An 18,775-nucleotide genomic window follows, 5' to 3' on the forward strand; every position below is an offset into this window, starting at 1 on the left:
ATAAAAAAAGAAATAGTTTTTTTTGTTTAATCCGTCCGTAAAAACTGCAGCTCAGACGTCCATTCATCACAAGTAGATTAAACAACTGATTATACATTCCCGCTATAGGAAATTGCTCCTAGATTATCCAAAGAAAAGAAGACCCAGGCCCACTCGCTGCCCACCGACGTGCCTAGAACCGCCGCATTTTACGCACAAACCCCAAAATGTGCGCAAGGCTGAACGTCCGGCGCTGATATCTCCTCGCATACTGACAGCAAGACGTAAAAGAGGGAAAAAACGTAGGCCTTCTTCTCCCTTTTAAACCTCGACGCTGTCCACGTCCTCAAAAAGAATGGATCTAATTAAAACGTTGCAGTCGTCATCGTCGCCAAGGTTTTGCCAAACGCGTTCTGGTGGAGAGGAGGCTGGGAGATGCAGGACCACATGACTGAGTCAAAGCTGCAGAGGGATGGGAGTCAGATTGGGTTTCTCCTCTCCTATTGGCCGGTGGGCTGACTTTTGACACGCAGACCAGAGTCCCTCCTGCCGTATAAATAGGCCTGATAGAACTTTATTATTCTAGCATCACGGCTGCAGGCTTCTGCTAAGTTTGGAGTTACTCGCGTCACCACAACTGTATGCCTGCTTGAAGGTGGTTTAAATACAGGGGCTCAGCAGCACAAGGAGTCTGCATGTCCGCTTAGACATGCTCAGCTTTGTGGATACCCGGATTCTGTTGCTGCTTGCAGTAACTTCTTACCTAGCATCATGTCAATGTAAGTTTTCATATCTGCTCTTTTCTCTGATGGATATTTTTCACCACTGCTTGAGGATCTTGCGCTTTGGCTTTTGTTTGGAACTTACATCAAGGTCAACCTGAAGACAGCTCAAAGCACTGCTGAATAAAACTCAGCGGAATGAGTTCATGCAGAGGAATCTTCACTTCTTCTCTTTTTTCTTTTTTTTTCCAAGGATACAATAATTGTCATAGGATTAGTTCCCGAGAGGGAGAGCTGCACGCAAGCAAAAAAAAAACCAAAACAACAAAAAAAAGCTCTGGCTTTGAAAGAGGCATTTGAAGTAGTCAACGTTAAAGTTTAATAGAGTTACTAAACTAGGCTGAATGTGCATTTTCTTTTAGTCAAGGGATGAAAAGATTTGGGGCGTTGTACGCATTGTTCCATCCAGACAGGGAATGAGGCTTTATAATAGGAAACTGTAGGGGCTCCCCCTGGTGGCCGCTAGTGCAAACTTCCTATCGTAACCATTCGTTTTTTTCCCCCATCTGAACTAATCAAAAACATGTAGAAATAAAATTACTTACTTAAAAAAAAAATCCGGAATTTTTGGATTAATTTCGTGAAATTAGGCGCCTTACAGTTCAATCCAGCATTTTTGTAGTATTTCGTGAAAAGAAAACTATTTTATCATATCTTGCTGCTTTTACAGGCTTTATCTGCTTTATTGGCTTTATAGTTAAACTTATCAACAGTGAAGTACCTCAGATAAGGAGATGATCAGTATCACGTCACTTGGAGCGCCCAACTGCGCCCCCTTGTGGTCCAAATTGTACACGACGCTTTAGAGTTCACGGGGAGGTCCCATCAGTGCCGATCAGCCATGAGCAGCTGGTCCACTTTCAGAGGGGACTGATGTCCACCTGCACTGAGGCTTAATACCTGCAAATAGACAGAAGACGGAAACACGACCGTCAGCCACGTTTGAAGAAAGCAGAATATCCAAAACAATTGAATTATTGGATGCTATTAATCCAAATCAGCCTGATTGAAATAGAAATTAACTTGAATAATCGTTTATTCATTTTTTTTTAACAATACACTAGAAAAGCTTTGATGTTTCTGCTTTCTAAAAACGCTCCTGTCTTGTTTGCAGCAGCAGGCCAACTATTCCTGACTTCCAGGCATGAAGGAACCTGCTCAGGCCTGTTAGCTGTGGCAGCCTTGATATAAGTGTGGAATGCTATTAAACCCTGAGATTTACATTCATGGCAGACGTGTGTTCCTGTGCTGGGATCCCTCAGCTGGCTCTCGCATCCACGTTGCCACGTTCAATCCGGTTGTTGGCAAATAACCAAGCTGATCGTGTTAAACTTGACAGCAGCACTGATGCTAACATGTCCCACGTAGATAAGGTGGAGGCTTCCTGTTTCACAGTGAATATTAATGTTGGTTTTCTGCACAGATATGCATCATGGAGATATTCCGTGTACATTTTTTCCGTTTTTTTTTCTCACTCAAAGGACATCAAGGAGAGGTTAATGCACCGATGAGCTATTTAGATAGAGATGGACAGAAGTTACATTTGTAATGTTTCTTTTTCATGTTTGTTTTGCTCTGAAAATCATGTTCTAATGGTCCCTTTTCTCTCCCCACCCGCCTCCTCTTCCTCCTCGTCTTCATCTGTCCAATGCCACAGCCTCGGTTAGTACACATGCATGCAATCATGACTCTATTTAAAAGAAAGTTTTACCTTTTGCATCTTCTTGACTGCCACAAAAAAGCTGTGAATCCCTCCGTTGAAGGTCTATGGTCTTGATTCTCAGAGTAATCTCAACGGCAGCACAGCATTTCATTGAAGAATTTCTCCCCCTCGACAAAGTTATTTCCCTGAGTTTTCTCCCCTTCCTGTCCGTGATAGGTGAGGGTCCTATTGGCTAAAGTTTGTGTCAGTGAAAGCTAAAACCTCAGAGCTGAGGCACCTATGGGGCCTGGTACAAAGGGTCCTTTCTGAGGACAGCAGAGAGGGGGCAGAGGGAGATTTTGCCCCCCTAACAGCTGGCTTTGGGTCAGTTGTCTGCCTACCTCTGTTGCTTCACTGGCATTTAAATTTAGATGCAAAAAATACTGGTCTCGGATCAGCAACTGAAGGTTGATATATTGCATCCTTTTATTGAAGTTGTTTCAAATGAAACGATTGAAACCGAATTATCCCCGATGAGTTTGTTGAAACGATTCTGCTGGTCACTGAGGTTACCTGAGGTTCTAAAGCTGCAGAACGTGTATGTTTCTAGGACCGACGCGCTCTCACTGCTGCGAGCGTGTTGAGTTTCTGTGCACATTTATATCTGCTACCATATCTTTACGTATCTAACTATCATGAGCATGATACTCTCGTGATATTCTGCATGCTGGCTTTTATGAACCGAATGTTTGCTGTCGCCTAGAAATTACTAAAGTAATTAAAGCTTAAACAAATTTATCTTCCGCTTATTCGTCTTCTTTTCCATTAAGGGAACACTCTAGGCGAGCACGTAATATTTTTCTTATGTGTGAGCAAACACCTGAAGTGCGGCATGTCTGACACACAGGTTTAGGCTGAAGAGGGTCAAAGGGCACGATTGTGATGTCTGGTCTCACCCCTGACATGTGTTTGAACTTGCCTCTCAAGTTTATCTACATGTGCATTCAAAGATATGCCATGTGATTATTATTCTTTGGCTTTAGTTGGATGTAGTGCCGATGTGAGAGTGGCCTGCTGGGTGTCGAGTTGTCTGGTTTGCATTTTAAGCTGACAAAGGGATTTTTTTTTTTTCCTGCCGCAGGGCCCCAGAGGAGAGAAAGGACCTCGAGGTGACAGGGTAAGCTGAAGCGAAACTTTGGATTTTTTGGGGGAAATAAATATTGTTAAATATAAAAATGTAACAATTTTATTGGGTTTATTTCTGAGCTACTTTTTGCTTAATCTTTGTTGACATCATTTGACCTTGTAACCTCATTAGACCACGCCCCTTTGTTTACATCACCCATAGCTGTTTAATATGCCTTTTTGCAACTGCTGTGAATAGTAATGATAGACACTATTTGAAATATCATAACCTGATTTTTTTCAATAAAATAGCCTTTTTTTATGTTTGTACCCATTTTATGTCACAAGTTTACATGCTTCGCTAAGCTACGTGTTTATTCATTAATCTTCTGTGCGTGCAGCCTTTATATATCTGTTTCCTCATGACCTTGTCTGTGTTTTGCAGGGTCCTAGAGGCCCTGATGGAAAAGATGGTTCCCCCGGACTCCCTGGCCCCCCTGGTCCCCCTGGTCCCCCTGGACTCGGAGGAGTGAGTTCACCTCTTTTGTAACATCTCAAAACTTGTCTAAAGACATCTGTGTCGACCTGGATCTTATGAAGGGGCTGCAGTAAATGACAGTGTTCACCCTGCTGCTGCGTCACACTGGTCCTTAGCGACCTCTGTTGACCCCCCTGCCTCATTGGTGATGTTGTAACCTAGTGACCTTTGACCTGTTGTCACTGACATCATGGATGCAACGTAAAAATGCTACAATTATCTTAGTTTGATTTTAAATAATATTTGGTGCACACAATTTTGCTTCTGTGTAGTGGAATTATTATCTCGTGTCAAGTTTTCAGTCCTGGCAACAGCCCGTTGTGTCAGCCGTGCATCAGAATCTCAAGGAACATTAGAAATGTCGAGGTTTTAAATCTAATCTGGATTTCTTTTTTGCTGTTCAACAGAACTTTGCTGCTCAGTATGATGGTGTCAAAGCTCCTGATCCCGGCCCTGGACCCATGGTGAGAGCCCCCCACTCTCTCTCTCTCTTCACACAAACCCATGAACACACACACACACACACACACACACACACACACACACACACACACACACACGCACACGCACGCACATTAGGATAACTTAATAATCATGAACTTTCTTCTTCTTCTTAGGGTATGATGGGCGCTAGAGGACCACCCGGACCTCCTGGACCCCCTGTAAGTTTTAAGAGTTAATCAGCTATGTATTCTAAACCCAACACACCTTTACATCCTGGCATCTATGTCCTGACTGACTTCTGGGCCTCTTATCATTCAACAGGGTGCTCAGGGACACACCGGACACGCTGGTGAGCCTGGAGAGCCTGGACAGACTGTAAGATCATCCTCCAAATTCGTTTGATGATTATGGAACTAGAACTGTGGCGCTAACATGATACCTGAAGCATGTCTGTAGCATATCTGTCGCTTCATGATGCTCTGCTTTCTTTCCAAGGGCCCCGTTGGTGCTCGTGGTCCCCCTGGACCTCCTGGCAAAGCTGGTGAGGACGTAAGTATACATTTGTGCTCCTATACATCTTTTGTGATGTTTTTTCTGAGCTGCTGGCAAAGTTTCAGTGTGAAAATTTAAAGGCCATTTTGTTCAATTCAAGGGTAACAACGGCAGACCTGGCAAACCTGGAGACAGAGGTGTCCCCGGTCCTCAGGTATGAACCACAGAACTGGCATTGGACTGGCATCAACATATATGAGCAAACATATGAAAAAGGAGGATGTCTCAGTGATGCGGTCTTTATTATAAATCACAGGGTGCTCGTGGATTCCCCGGAACCCCTGGACTTCCTGGCATGAAGGGACACAGAGTGAGTCATGGTCTTTTTCTGCTGCTTTGCCTGCTTACCAGATAAAATATGTGCCAGAGCAGAATAAAACAGAGGAAGAGTCATAGTGAATGTCACCGGGAGCCACTGTGGATCTAACCTCTCATCCCCCATGGACCTAACCTAAATTGTACAGCTCAACAAGCTAAAATTTTATCAACATTTTTGCTGATATACACTCCTGCTGAGGACTTGGATCATAAATCACTGAACACATTTATCTAGAATGCTGGTCCGCCATTTTGGATTGGATCCCTTTGACATCTGGAGGCTCATCTCCCATCATCAAATTGTTGCTGTGTTTCAGGGTTACACTGGTCTGGATGGACGCAAGGGAGAGCCTGGTGCTGCTGGCGCCAAGGTAAGAAATCCTTCACCTGATTCATTGGCTACCTTTACTGAGCTTTCACATGAAGAGAGAACTTTATGGAAAATAGACACATCCTTGTAACAGCAGACCTACTGACCTATAACACATCATCACCCTAACTGACCATGTCCCTCTCCACCTATAGGGCGAGCCTGGTGCACACGGAGCTGCTGGAAGTCCTGGACTTGCTGTAAGTTGAGGATACGACGAAGACACACAAAACAGGATGTATCAAACAGAAAGTTTCAGCTAATGACACAATCTGGCAGTACACTTATTATTACTTATTATTTATTATAAATTAGTTATTATGAAACATCAGAAGTTTGACACTCTGTGACTCTTGTAAAGACCATCCTTTCTGTGTTTCTGCCCTTCAGGGACCTCGTGGTCTGCCTGGTGAGAGAGGTCGTGCTGGCCCTGCTGGCCCTGCTGGTGCTCGTGGTGCTGATGGTAACACCGGACCTGCTGGCCCTGCTGTAAGCATTAAACGCCGCAAGTGAGATTGTTGCATGAAAAGACAAGTGGTTTCACGCCGTAGATCTTGATATGTACCATTTTTCCTCACAGGGCCCCGTTGGTGCTGCTGGTCCCCCAGGTTTCCCCGGTGGCCCCGGCCCCAAGGTAGGTCTGATGTCATTTCCTCTTTTTCCCACAGAGGCATCTTTAAGTGATGGCTCTTAAATCTTACAGTTGCTCCATCACCGACTCCCATTGATTGCTCTGTAATATCCCAGGGGGAATTTTTGACACACCTGCAGCTTCACTAAGTTCAGCACACCATTGCATTGTCACTGTACTGAACATGGATATCTGGGGTTTGACAGGGAGAGATTGGACCTATTGGAGCTTCTGGCCCATCAGGACCTCAGGGAGCAAGAGGAGAGCCTGGTCCCAATGGTGCCGTTGGACCCGTTGGTCCCGCTGTAAGTACACAAATCTCTTCTCACCTTCCTGAGCCTGGAAACATTAGCGCATATTTTTTTTATTTAGTGTCCAACATAGTATTCTGTTTTGTAGTATTTTTGTAAATTGGAATGATCATGCATGCCTTTTTTAGTTCTGGGCATTAAGATAATGTCTTCACAAATTCATTGATTTAGTTGTTTAGTTAACTTTGAAATTGTAAAATATCATTTGCATTTGTTTTTAATGAGATATCTCATTTGTTGTTCCCTCTCAGGGTAACCCTGGTCCCAACGGCCTGAACGGAGCCAAGGGAGCCGCTGTAAGTATTCAAATTAGAGGTCATTCAGGGTCATACAGAGGTTACAGCAGTTAGCCCATGCTGCAAATGTCACTGTTTATTCTGTCGACAAATATTCAGATTAGGCTCTGTTAAAAATGGCATTACAGGAATTAGAAAGCCTCTTAACCCAACCAAACTCAATGTAAATAAAAAAGCAATTTTTAACAGTTTAATTGAACACACTCCTGCAAAGTTCAGTGTAGTTCAGACATAGTTTTTTTGTGTTATTACTCAGACAGACATTGAGAAAGTGACATCCATGGTGGGGGTAAAAATTAATGAAGGTAATTTTGATCGATGCTCACCTGTCTTTCACTGCTGCCATTCAGGGTGCCCCTGGTGTTGCTGGAGCTCCTGGCTTCCCAGGACCAAGAGGCGGACCTGGACCCCAGGGCCCTCAGGGTGCCGCTGGTGCTAGAGGCTTGGCTGTGAGTATGAGTGCACACAAATATCTACAAAAAACAATCCACACAAAAAGTCACTTTCTCACAGTCCTTTTATGCAGTTGAGTGTTCATTTCATTAATTATGTGTTGTTGTTGTTGTTTTTTTTCATCTATTTTAGGGAGATCCTGGTGCACAAGGTGTTAAGGGAGATGGTGGTCCCAAGGGAGAGCCTGTAAGTTTTGATCATCAGAATCCTTATCGTAATGTTGTATCCTGAAGTTAATGGTGTCTGGCTTATGACCTTTGTTGGGTTTCTTCTTCAGGGTAGTGCTGGACCTCAGGGAGCCCCCGGACCTCAGGGTGAGGAGGGCAAGAGAGGACCTGCTGGTGAGCTTGGTGCCACTGGCCCTGCTGGCCTTCGTGGAGCTAGAGTGAGTAATAGTTTCTGATTGTGGTTCATTCCACATCAAGAGCCATGATTCCTGGATCACCTGCTCACACCTGTGCGTCTTCTCTAGGGTTCTCCCGGAAGCCGTGGACTGCCTGGTACTGAGGGAAGAACCGGCCCCATTGTAAGTCTTATCAGTGTCCTCCAAGATGCTGCTGTGTATGTTCCTACATGTGGTGAAACTCCCTCCACTTCTTCCTCACATAGGGCATGCCCGGTGCCCGTGGTGCTACTGGTGCTGCTGGACCTCGTGGACCCCCTGGAGATGCTGGCCGTGCTGGTGAGCCTGGTGCAGCTGGTCTCAGGGTGAGTTTTTTGCTAAGTTTAGCTGATTAATCACAAAACTGGTGAAGTCTGATGATCCTCTGGAGCTGAAGGGCCCAGCTATCACAGCACTAATGAGTGGTGATACATGCATACACACTCTTGACTAATACTGGACTTCTTTAGGGTCTCCCTGGAAGCCCCGGAAGCTCTGGACCCCCAGGAAAGGAGGGACCTGCTGTGAGTATATCATACCTGTGATCAAACCTTAATAGACTGTAAGTCCTCCAATATGATTCTCTTACATTGAGGATTTTGCAACTAATGTCACTTCCTCCCTGCTGTACTCCCTGTTTCCTCCTCCAGGGTCCTGCTGGACAAGATGGCCGCACTGGTCCTCCCGGCCCAACTGGACCTAGAGGCCAGCCCGGAAACATTGGCTTCCCAGGACCCAAGGGAGCTTCTGTAAGTAGAAATCAGGCCAAGAGTGAGCAAGACTCAGAACAGGAAATAAACATAGCTATGTAATGCTAGCCTTTGCTAACGTAGCTTTTACCTTCTTCAGGGTGATGGTGGCAAACCCGGAGAGAAGGGAGCCACTGGCCCCACTGGACTGAGAGTAAGTCACATTCAATACCACTATTACAGATGGAGAAAACAAAGTAAATAGGAACGAGGCCATAGGTTGTGGTAAGATGTCACCATGTAACTGACTGTGTGTTTAGGGAGCCCCCGGACCTGATGGCAACAATGGAGCCACTGGCGCCACTGGACCTGCTGTAAGTAACCCTTGTAGCATGAATTCATGATTCCACAACACTGCTAGTCCATTTCTAACATTTTACTCTTTCTTCTTACAGGGCGGCCCTGGTGAGAAGGGAGAGCAGGGACCTGCTGGAGCTCCTGGCTTCCAGGTCTGGATCCATCATTTGTTAATTGCGATAAACCTGACCTCCTGGCTATAAGATGTGTGGTTTGAATGCAAATGTTTTGCAGGAAGATTGCAGTGTCTATCAAAGGATAATATTTGTTAGATGTATTAAATCCATTGAATTAGCCATAGTCTTTCATCTTCTTGTGGTTTATTGAAATTTTCAGGTATATTCAGTTCATACAAGATGTTGAAATGTCTTTTTATGGCAAAATTATAAGAGCAAAAATATCTGAAAAATATGAATTGAAGAAGCACAAAGGCAATGGATTTGTTTTCATTGGTCACTGCATAAATGCTTAATAGTAGTAAATTCCCTTCTCGCCGAACAGAGTCAAGATATGATAGCTATTGTGTATTTTTAGATATGGTTATGTTTTGTACTTGTGTATTCTGATGTTGTGGTTTGATATTTACAGGGTCTGCCTGGACCTGCTGGATCTGCTGGAGAGGCTGGCAAAGCCGGAGACAGAGTAAGTAGTTGATAGTATTGTAAATTCAAAACTGCAGTTTATATCATGACAAAAAAATAACTTAAACCGTTCATGTCTCTATAGGGTATCCCAGGAGACCAGGGACTTGCTGGACCTGCTGGTGCCAAGGTATGTTCACCTGCTACTGATATGGTCATACTTCCTGATAGCAACCTGCTAGCACCTCAGAAGCACCATTATTAGCATCTGATAGCACCATATGGCTAATAGATGCTAATGCTCCTTTAGTTTGATTTTTTTTCTATTTTTATTCTATACTAAGATTTTCTACCAAAATATAGTACAATTTTATAAACAGAAACTTTTTGTGATGAAGCAACACGTACACATTCGATGATGAGACTGTGTGTGTGTGTGTGTCTGCAGGGAGAGCGTGGTAACCCTGGTGCTGCCGGAGCCTCTGGACCTCAGGGACCAATTGGAGCCCGTGGACCTGCTGGACCACCTGGTCCAGATGGTGGCAAGGTCAGTTGATGATGAGTAAAGAGAACAGTTAATGCGACTTATTCAAGTAGAGGCACATTTAAGGTACTTGTACTGTTTTCTTCCAATGCCACTTTCCAGTTTAATTTTACAATTCTTGATTCCAGTTATTTTTAGAAATGGAGAGTTTACACATACAAACAACATAAAATCATGTTAAAATTTATCTTGTGATAATGTGCTTTTGTGAATTAAACTGCCAGTACATTCCAATGTTTAGCTGATCGATAAGTCAACCGTGACAAAAATGTCATATTTTTAGTTCATGTTATCAGCTTCACAAAGCCTTTCAATCATTATTCTTATTTTCATTTTTGTATAATTAATTTTTGTGTGCTCACTGAATGGGTAATTTTTTTTTTTTTAACAAACCAATCAATTGATTAATTAGTCAAGGAAAATTTCATTCAACAGATGAAGCCAAAACAGAAATAATCCTCACCTCCAAAATCCTTCCTATGATTTTAAGTATGTAATGTTATTATGCATTGGTGGATTTAGCTTTGAATAATGATAATATTTGTTGAAATTCGATAAAAAATAGTGGAAAAGAGCTGCAGCTCATCCAACCATAGCAGGAAATGAATGATCTCACTTTATCATTGTGTAATACAACAGTGAACCAGTCACAGGAAAAACTGACCTGCATTGAGTACTTTTACATTTGATATAGAAGTATATATTCTTGATTGTACTCAAACTTAAGTAATATTGACAGTGCAGGACTTGCAGGAACTTGTAGTACATTCATAGTGTAATGTTAATTGGTTAATTGTTTTACCAAGGATCCAAATCCTTCCTCCTCACAGTAGTAGATAGAGGGAACTATAGAAAGTTATCAGTGCTAGTACGCTGGGCTTTGACTGCAAAAATGGACCATAGTTTTCCTTGTCTTGTTCCAGGGAGAGCCTGGCCCTGTTGGAGCTGTTGGTGCCCCTGGACATCAGGGACCAGGTGGCATGCCCGGAGAGCGTGGAGCCGCTGGACCCCCAGGAGTCAAGGGAGAGAAGGTACCCACCTAAAATCATCATTCACAAGTTAAGCAGAAGTCCGTACCTGAAAATAACTGATATTTATCCAGCATTGATTTGTGGCTTCTGTCTGTTCATTTTGTCGAACAAACAACAATGAACGTATTCAGCTGGATTATTTGAGCTTGAACATCTCTTTCAACTCACTCTTGTGTAGGGAGAGAGTGGACACAGAGGACCTGACGGCAACGCTGGCAGAGATGGCTCCCGTGTAAGTTGACCTCTCATCTTTAGGCTTTCAATCGTCAAACCAGTAGTTTTACTCTAGAAACCAGACCCTTGGTCTTAGTATGCTCTCTCTCTCCTTTTTGTAGGGTCTCCCTGGACCCGCTGGCCCCCCTGGACCTACTGGAGCCAATGGCGACAAGGTAAGTCGGTCATAAACTACCAGAATGGAGATGTTTAGCAAGCAACACAGACAAATATCACAAAAATATTTGAAATTGACAACAGCATTTAAGATAGTGGGCAGTTGTGCATCCAAGTGACCTCAGAACAGAAAACCACCAACATGTTTGTATTAAATTCTTCCTGTCCTCACTGAACAAATTCACCTTATACTCTTGAACCCTCTTCTCTGTAACCAAATATGAATTTGCCTTCAGTACAGGGTTGAACAGCACCTTCTGGGTAGTTATATTGGTAACTACTAGCTCTATGAAATAACTAACCAACATAAAACCACCTGTTAGCAAAGGCATCCGTTCCTGTGCATCTAAATGCCAAAAATAAAACATTAATAATTGATTTGTAGGGTATCATACGATGTTTATGATAATAACAATAATAATGCTAATGATAAATAACTTTAGGCTTTTTAATTTGACAAAGATAAATAAAAACAGATGGAACACATTCTGTATTTTACTGTTATTGTTTACAAGTCAATGGAATACATTTCATCTTTGTTTATGTTTGCATAAACACATATGTGTTTTCCTCTCCTGCAGGGTGAGGCTGGATCTTTTGGCCCTGCTGGCCCCGCTGGAGCCCGTGGAACTCCTGTAAGTAGTTATTATAATTGAAATGTATCTATTTGTTTCATATTCAGTCCACATCATCAATTTCAAAATATAATATATACCATGGAATGTAAACACGCCGATTGTCTCAACAACTGCTGTCGCCTGCAGGGAGAGCGTGGAGAGGTTGGACCTGCTGGAGCTCCTGGATTCGCTGGACCCCCTGTAAGCCAGTAGCCAATCATCTTGAAATGCACAATACAAAACATACAATCTGTCCAAGCATGAGATCCTAAAACCAAATCAAATACTGTACATAAACACACATTATTGCCAAGATACTGACCCAGCCTGGTTGCTTCTCCCCCCTATAGGGTGCTGATGGTCAGCCCGGAGCAAGAGGAGAGCGTGGACCTGGTGGTGGAAAGGGAGAGATTGGAGCTGCTGGACCCGCTGGACCCTCTGGACAGTCTGGACCTGCTGTAAATACCATTCGCTCCAGACAAATGCATCTATCATAGATCTAATCTGTATTCAGATTAGGATTAACCCATAAAAGAGGAAGAGGATGTTGGTATGGTAATAATTGTGTGTATTTTCCTTTTATCTAGGGTCCCGCTGGCCCTGCTGGAGCCGCTGGTGCCCGTGGAGACACTGGTCCTTCCGTGAGTATTCAAAATGCAAACGATGAATTCTTGATCGTATGACACAACCATGTAAGAGTTATCACTTTAGCTCTGCAGACCTTTAATAACAAATAAAACAAAGCAGGGACTTCAGCATGGAGAGGTTTGTTTCCTGTGAGACACTTGAAGGACTATTTGTTTTTTGTGTTATTATGATGTATTTACAGCAAGCTCTTTGCAGGCTTCTTGGGTCAGCTAAGTGCTTTTGAAGAACTCAGGGATTTAACATGATAGATGAACCAGAGACTAAAACCGGATTCTGTAGTCCCAGTGCAGGTACAGGAACTTTGGCCACCATTAAAATCCAAGCATTTCTCAGCCTTGGTCAGCATTAAAAGCAGAGATAGAGACGCTCACTTAGAGAGAGCGCAAACCATTTGCAACATGCTTTTATAGGAGCGGTAAACAAGAACAGACAAACTCTTTTATTGTGTTGTTCAATTATTTATTTGTTCTAGGAACTATTGTCGTATGATGGATTACCTGAAGAACTCTATTACTGTATCACTGAGAATAAATTCTATTTTGAGGGAACGACTTCTCAAATTCATGTTCACATTTACCCCAAACCATTCATAGCTAAAATGAACATTTTTATGTCTCTCTGAGTTTTTGTTTTTCCACCGCGGGCCAGTTGATCAAAAAAACCTCTCAAACCTGTTGCTGATTTACACACACACACACACACACACACACACACACACACACACACACACACACACACACACACACACACACACACACACACACACAAACAGCCCCATAATAACCTCCTGACTCTTTCTGATTTTAGGGTCTGACTGGTTTCCCTGGAGCTGCTGGCAGAGTTGGTGCTGCTGGACCCGCTGTGAGTACAACTGTCATTTTGATTCATGAAACGATTCATGACTAAAACACACACTGTTCTGGATTCTGTGTCATCACGATGAAACCCTCAACACACACATTTCCTTCTCAGGGTATTGTTGGACCCGCTGGTCCTGCTGGTCCCGCTGGTAAGGATGGCCCTCGTGGTCCCCGTGGTGATTCAGGTCCCGCTGGCCCCCCTGGAGAGGCAGGTATGATTGGACCACCTGGTCCAGCTGGAGATAAGGGACCCTCTGGAGAGACTGGTCCTGCTGTAAGTTATAGCCCACTTTTTTTCCACAACTGTATTACGCTCATGCCTATGGTGGTCAGCTCACTGGCATGTTGGTGTCCGTGTTAAGGGTGCTCCCGGTTCTGCTGGAACTTCTGGTCCTCTTGGACTTCAAGGATTCGTTGGTCTGCCTGGTGCTAGAGGAGATCGTGGTTCCCCTGGTGGTGTTGGTGCTGCTGTAAGTACAAATAAATATTGATACACATTAAAAAAGTGACCCACCTCTAAACCATGTGATACAAGTATTTGTTTCATCACAAATAAAGTGGTAGGAATTGGCACATGCACGTACTGTTACTGGTTCGGCAAAAAAAAACTACGTTCACATGAAACTTTTAGTCGTACATGATGGATAGTAACTGAGGTTTTTGGTCACCTTCTTCATTTTGTTGGCTGGTGCGATATAGAATTAAATAGAAAATATAATCAGTGCTAAACATCTTTTCATTTATAAAATATCTACTTTGTTTACCACATTGTCGACCGTTTTTAACACAATAACGCAATATTCTCTGCATCCTATCACAGGGTGAGACCGGTAGAGTTGGACCCGCTGGTTCTCCTGGTGCCCGTGGTCCCCCTGGTAACATCGGCCTGCCCGGTTTGACCGGACCCGTGGGAGAGTCTGGACGTGAGGTAACATGCCAATATTAACTTGTCCATCGATATGTTCTCAAGTGGGAACAAAGACACCTCTTTTAATCTATCAAGTAGTACTACAAGAACAGAGAACAAGAATTTTGATTGAACAGCAATGTTCGGGTTTTTTTGCCATTTACAGGGTAGCCCTGGTAACGATGGACCCCCTGGTCGTCCCGGTGCTGCTGGACTCAAGGTAATGTCCACTCCTACAAAAAGCACATTAGTATAAAGACTAAGCTTCTATACACTCCACACTGACATGCATCTTCCCTCTCCTGCCATGTTTAGGGAGACCGTGGTGACCCTGGTCCCTCTGGTCCCGCTGGACTTTCTGGAGCCCCCGGAGCTGCTGGACCTGCCGGTCCTGCTGGCAGACAAGGAAACCGTGGAGAACCTGTAAGTAAAAACAAGAGTTGTTTTTTTTTTTCATTGTGGAGATTTCCATTTATAAGATATTCAAAAGTGTTAATCTACATGTTGTCTTTCGATATCTCTAGGGCCATTCTGGCCCCTCCGGAGCTGCTGGAGCTGCTGGAGCCAGAGGTGCCGCTGTAAGTACCGTTAGCTAGTATAGCCAAAATGTGTGTAAATGTAAACTGATGTCATTTTTTCAGTTATATCCTGTTTTAGCAACATAATGTTCAAGGTAAATTATGTGTGTGTGTGTGTGCGTATATCTGTATGTGTTATAGGGACCTGCTGGACCCCGTGGTGAGAAGGGAGTTGCTGGAGACAGAGGAGAGAGAGGAATGAAGGGTCTGCGTGGACATCCTGGTCTCCAGGGAATGCCAGGACCTTCTGTGAGTGAAGACATACCAGATATAAAATACACACACTCCTGCATGTGCTGATATATTTTTGATATTATGTAACTAACTAAATGGACTCCAAACCTTTGTCAGAGACAGTAGATGTTGTAATAATACTAACAAGACTAATAATGCCATTTCTCTCCACTCAGGGTCCCGCTGGTGACACTGGAGTTGCTGGTCAGTCTGGACCTGCTGGACCTAGAGTGAGTGGAATCCTAGTTATCATCAATGCACCAGTTTTGTTTGTCTCTCTATTGTATTCATTGAGATGCGGCCAATGTTACTGAGTCCCTAGTGTAGTCTACCAGCATTTTCCAACTCTTCCACTTTCACTCTCTGGTTGCCGCTGTTTTCAAAGTCAGTCTCGTCATGACAAACGACAACCTGCTAGCTAGCTCGTAGCAACCTACACACAGCAAATTTTGACTAAAATCATAATCCAAAGATTATAATCTAAAGATCACAAATATATGAGTATACAGTTGTTTCCTCCATAATATATGGTTTCCTCTTCCATGTTCTTTCACAAATGCACTGTTGCTGAATTCCGGGCCTGTTAAGTTGACCAAAATACTAATAGGCCGGAGCAGTTTTGCCACTATCACAGAATGACAGTGGGTTGAGCCAGACAGCTCTTCAAGCACTACACAATGGAGGGACTGACCCCAGGTCAGCGGGGCAGAGCCATAATATTACATATTACAGTGGTAGAAAGGGATTTTCCATTGTAATGTGATGAATTACACTTGGACAGAAGCTCTAAAAGTAACAGAGCCATAGCTGAACTGGTGGAGTCTCTGTGGAATCATTCATTAATAAGTCATTACGGGTGATACAGGATCAGTGTCATTTGTTGATCTTCTTCTCAGGGCCCAGCTGGACCCCATGGACCCCCTGGTAAGGATGGTAGAGCTGGTGCACATGGTACTATTGGCGCTCCTGGTGCCCGTGGACCTCCTGGACATGTTGGACCTGTCGTAAGTAACTTTTTTCTTTGCAGACAACTTACCGTATAAATTAGACAGATGACCTCAGTTTGAGGGATCCAGTTGTGATCTGCATATCAGACCCTTCTCTTATCCAATACAGGGTCCCGCTGGAGCTCCTGGTCTGCCTGGACCTCCCGGCCCTGCTGGTGGTGGATATGATGTCTCTGGATATGATGAGTACAGAGCTGATCAGCCTGCCCTGAGAGCTAAGGACTACGAGGTTGATGCCACCATCAAGTCCCTCAACACTCAGATCGACAACCTGCTCACCCCTGAGGGATCCAGGAAGAACCCTGCCCGCACATGCCGCGACATCAGGCTCAGCCACCCCGAGTGGACCAGCGGTAAGCTGAAACTCATCCGATGGTACAGGGTACAGTTATGGCCTACAATGGTTGCACATTTTAGGGCTCATTTCCCTCGTCTGTTTATTTTCACATTTAAAACAAGCTAAATACTCTCTTCTTACCACCTTGACTGACTTCTCTTTCTGGCCTGTAGGATTCTACTGGATCGACCCCAACCAGGGCTGCATCAATGATGCCATCAAGGTCTTCTGTGACTTCGACACACGCGAGACCTGCGTCTACGCCCACCCAGAGAGCATTGCCAAGAAGAACTGGTTCAGAAGCACCGAGACAAAGAAGCACGTCTGGTTCGGAGAGACCATCAATGGCGGCACTGAGGTGAGCAACCAGACCAGTGTAGGCTGAAGTAATCGCAGCACACAATTTGAGATCATAATATACGGCTTCATCTCCGTCAACCTATTTCCTTATACTTTTCTTACAGTTTACCTACAATGATGAGACCCTCAGCCCCCAGAGCATGGCCACCCAGCTTGCCTTCATGCGCCTGCTGTCCAACCAGGCTAGCCAGAACATCACCTACCACTGCAAGAACAGCGTCGCCTACATGGATGCTGAGAGCGGCAACCTGAAGAAGGCTGTGGTGCTCGGAGGCTCCAACGATGTGGAGCTCAGGGCCGAGGGCAACAGCCGCTTCACCTTCTCCGTGTTGGAGGACGGCTGCACTGTAAGTAGCTCTTTTCTTCATGACTTGGCTTCTGTGATTGTTTTTGGCGAACAATCTGGTAGGTTTGCTGCTAAAATGAATGCACATTTTGTGTCAGACATTTAAATTCCCTCTGAGAGCTATGTGGTGTTTATCGGTCTGCCCCCCCGCACTATTCTAAGATTCGGTCTCTCCTTTTCTTCGTCTACACCTGCAGAGACACACTGGTGAGTGGAGCAAGACAGTGATTGAGTACAGAACAAATAAACCATCTCGCCTTCCCATCCTCGACATTGCACCTTTGGACATTGGTGGAGCTGATCAGGAGTTTGGTTTGGACATTGGCCCAGTCTGTTTCAAATAAATAGACTCATGATAAATTAACACCAAAAAAGAGAGAAAGAACGAAAAAAAAAAGAAATCTCTGCCCTTCTTTCTGTGTTGTTTTTTTATACCAAATGCTGATTTCTCTCTGCGCATCCACTTGCTTAAGATGGGCAACTATCGGAGAGGACTGAACGGACTGAACGGAGCGTTTGTGCAATGCAAATTAATACAGCAACCCAAAGGGACGCGGGAAAACACCTTGTTGTGGGACATCATGTCATCCTTTTGTAAAAAATAAAAGAAGTGTAATAAAAACGCTGAAAGTATGCATCACTTTGTGGTCTTTGTATATCTTCCAAAGAGGAGGTTTAAAACCACAATTTCCATGAAAATAAGGTTTAAACTACCTCATGCCTGTACTTCAAGAAAATACTATTGACAAAACCTGGGTCCACAACCGAGATGTTAAGACTTCTAATGCTTCAAGCTTTGTCCCGTATCGGAAGGTGCTCAGTTACTTGAAGCAGAGATCTATGGTGCTAATATGCAGCTGTGGAGAAAACCACTTATTACTGTATTACTTTGTGTTGGAATTTGAGGAGTCTTGCATTGGTCCTCTGATACTCCCCCAATTTAAGCAGGTGGAATATTCCTAAACCTGATGTCTGGTTTTTGTTTAATTTTATTTTGTTCTTCTTTTCTTTTCTTTTTTCTTTTTTTGTTTTGTTTTTTTTGTTTCGTCTAGAAGTTTTTTTTTTTGTTTGTTTTTTCAGACTTTTTACTCTTCAAATCCCACACCCAGTGTTCATACTGACAGCACATTTTTCATCCAATTCTGAATGGTTTTTAGGCGGCCTCTCTCTCTCTCAAAAAATGACATCGCAAAGTCTATTGTACCTATTTTGTATATGTGAGATGTTTAAATAAATTGTGAAAAGTTCTGAAATAAAGCATGTCCAATGTTCCAAAACACCCTATTCAGTGACTTAAGTGCTTTCATGTATTACTGACACTACTGAAGTTGTGTCACTCTATTTTGGTTCTAGTTCGGCTGATGACTTACATCATTGACTTCTTCCTGTTGTGGAAGCACAGCCTTATCTTGATTTACCCGACCCCACCCCTTTTGCCTTTCAACGGTACATACATTTTTAATGTA

At 43.7% G+C, this 18,775-nt stretch overlaps 1 protein-coding gene and 1 long non-coding RNA gene across 2 annotated transcripts in view; one reads left to right on the forward strand and one right to left on the reverse strand.

Annotated features, from left to right (window-relative positions):
• LOC147240900 (uncharacterized) overlaps positions 1 to 2,599 on the reverse strand; it is a 15,995-nt gene extending 13,396 nt beyond the window's left edge. The window contains exons 1-2 of the long non-coding RNA XR_015111114.1: positions 2,473 to 2,599; positions 1,483 to 1,661 (exon numbers count right to left, since the gene is read on the reverse strand). This is a non-coding gene — a long non-coding RNA (uncharacterized LOC147240900). The remainder of the gene's footprint in view (positions 1 to 1,482; positions 1,662 to 2,472) is intronic.
• col1a2 (collagen, type I, alpha 2) lies at positions 559 to 17,942 on the forward strand. Its single transcript, XM_086192539.1, has 50 exons — positions 559 to 758; positions 1,933 to 1,934; positions 3,545 to 3,580; positions 3,974 to 4,057; positions 4,474 to 4,530; positions 4,684 to 4,728; positions 4,832 to 4,885; positions 5,006 to 5,059; positions 5,163 to 5,216; positions 5,319 to 5,372; positions 5,698 to 5,751; positions 5,906 to 5,950; positions 6,141 to 6,239; positions 6,331 to 6,384; positions 6,588 to 6,686; positions 6,944 to 6,988; positions 7,339 to 7,437; positions 7,574 to 7,627; positions 7,719 to 7,826; positions 7,914 to 7,967; positions 8,051 to 8,149; positions 8,294 to 8,347; positions 8,474 to 8,572; positions 8,673 to 8,726; positions 8,833 to 8,886; positions 8,968 to 9,021; positions 9,458 to 9,511; positions 9,596 to 9,640; positions 9,899 to 9,997; positions 10,918 to 11,025; positions 11,204 to 11,257; positions 11,361 to 11,414; positions 11,997 to 12,050; positions 12,180 to 12,233; positions 12,383 to 12,490; positions 12,620 to 12,673; positions 13,488 to 13,541; positions 13,653 to 13,814; positions 13,903 to 14,010; positions 14,361 to 14,468; positions 14,614 to 14,667; positions 14,763 to 14,870; positions 14,972 to 15,025; positions 15,167 to 15,274; positions 15,436 to 15,489; positions 16,156 to 16,263; positions 16,376 to 16,619; positions 16,777 to 16,961; positions 17,068 to 17,310; positions 17,507 to 17,942. The coding sequence occupies exons 1-50, from the start codon at positions 689 to 691 to the stop codon at positions 17,651 to 17,653; spliced, it is 4,056 nt and encodes a 1,351-aa protein (XP_086048665.1). The 5' UTR covers positions 559 to 688; the 3' UTR covers positions 17,654 to 17,942.
• The last annotated feature ends 833 nt before the right edge of the window (positions 17,943 to 18,775 follow it).

This window comes from Aulostomus chinensis, chromosome 22 (genome assembly GCF_037954235.1).
Source record: "Aulostomus chinensis isolate RoL2024-O1b breed Wild chromosome 22, RoL_Achi_v1.0, whole genome shotgun sequence".
Lineage (NCBI taxonomy): Eukaryota > Metazoa > Chordata > Actinopteri > Syngnathiformes > Aulostomidae > Aulostomus > Aulostomus chinensis.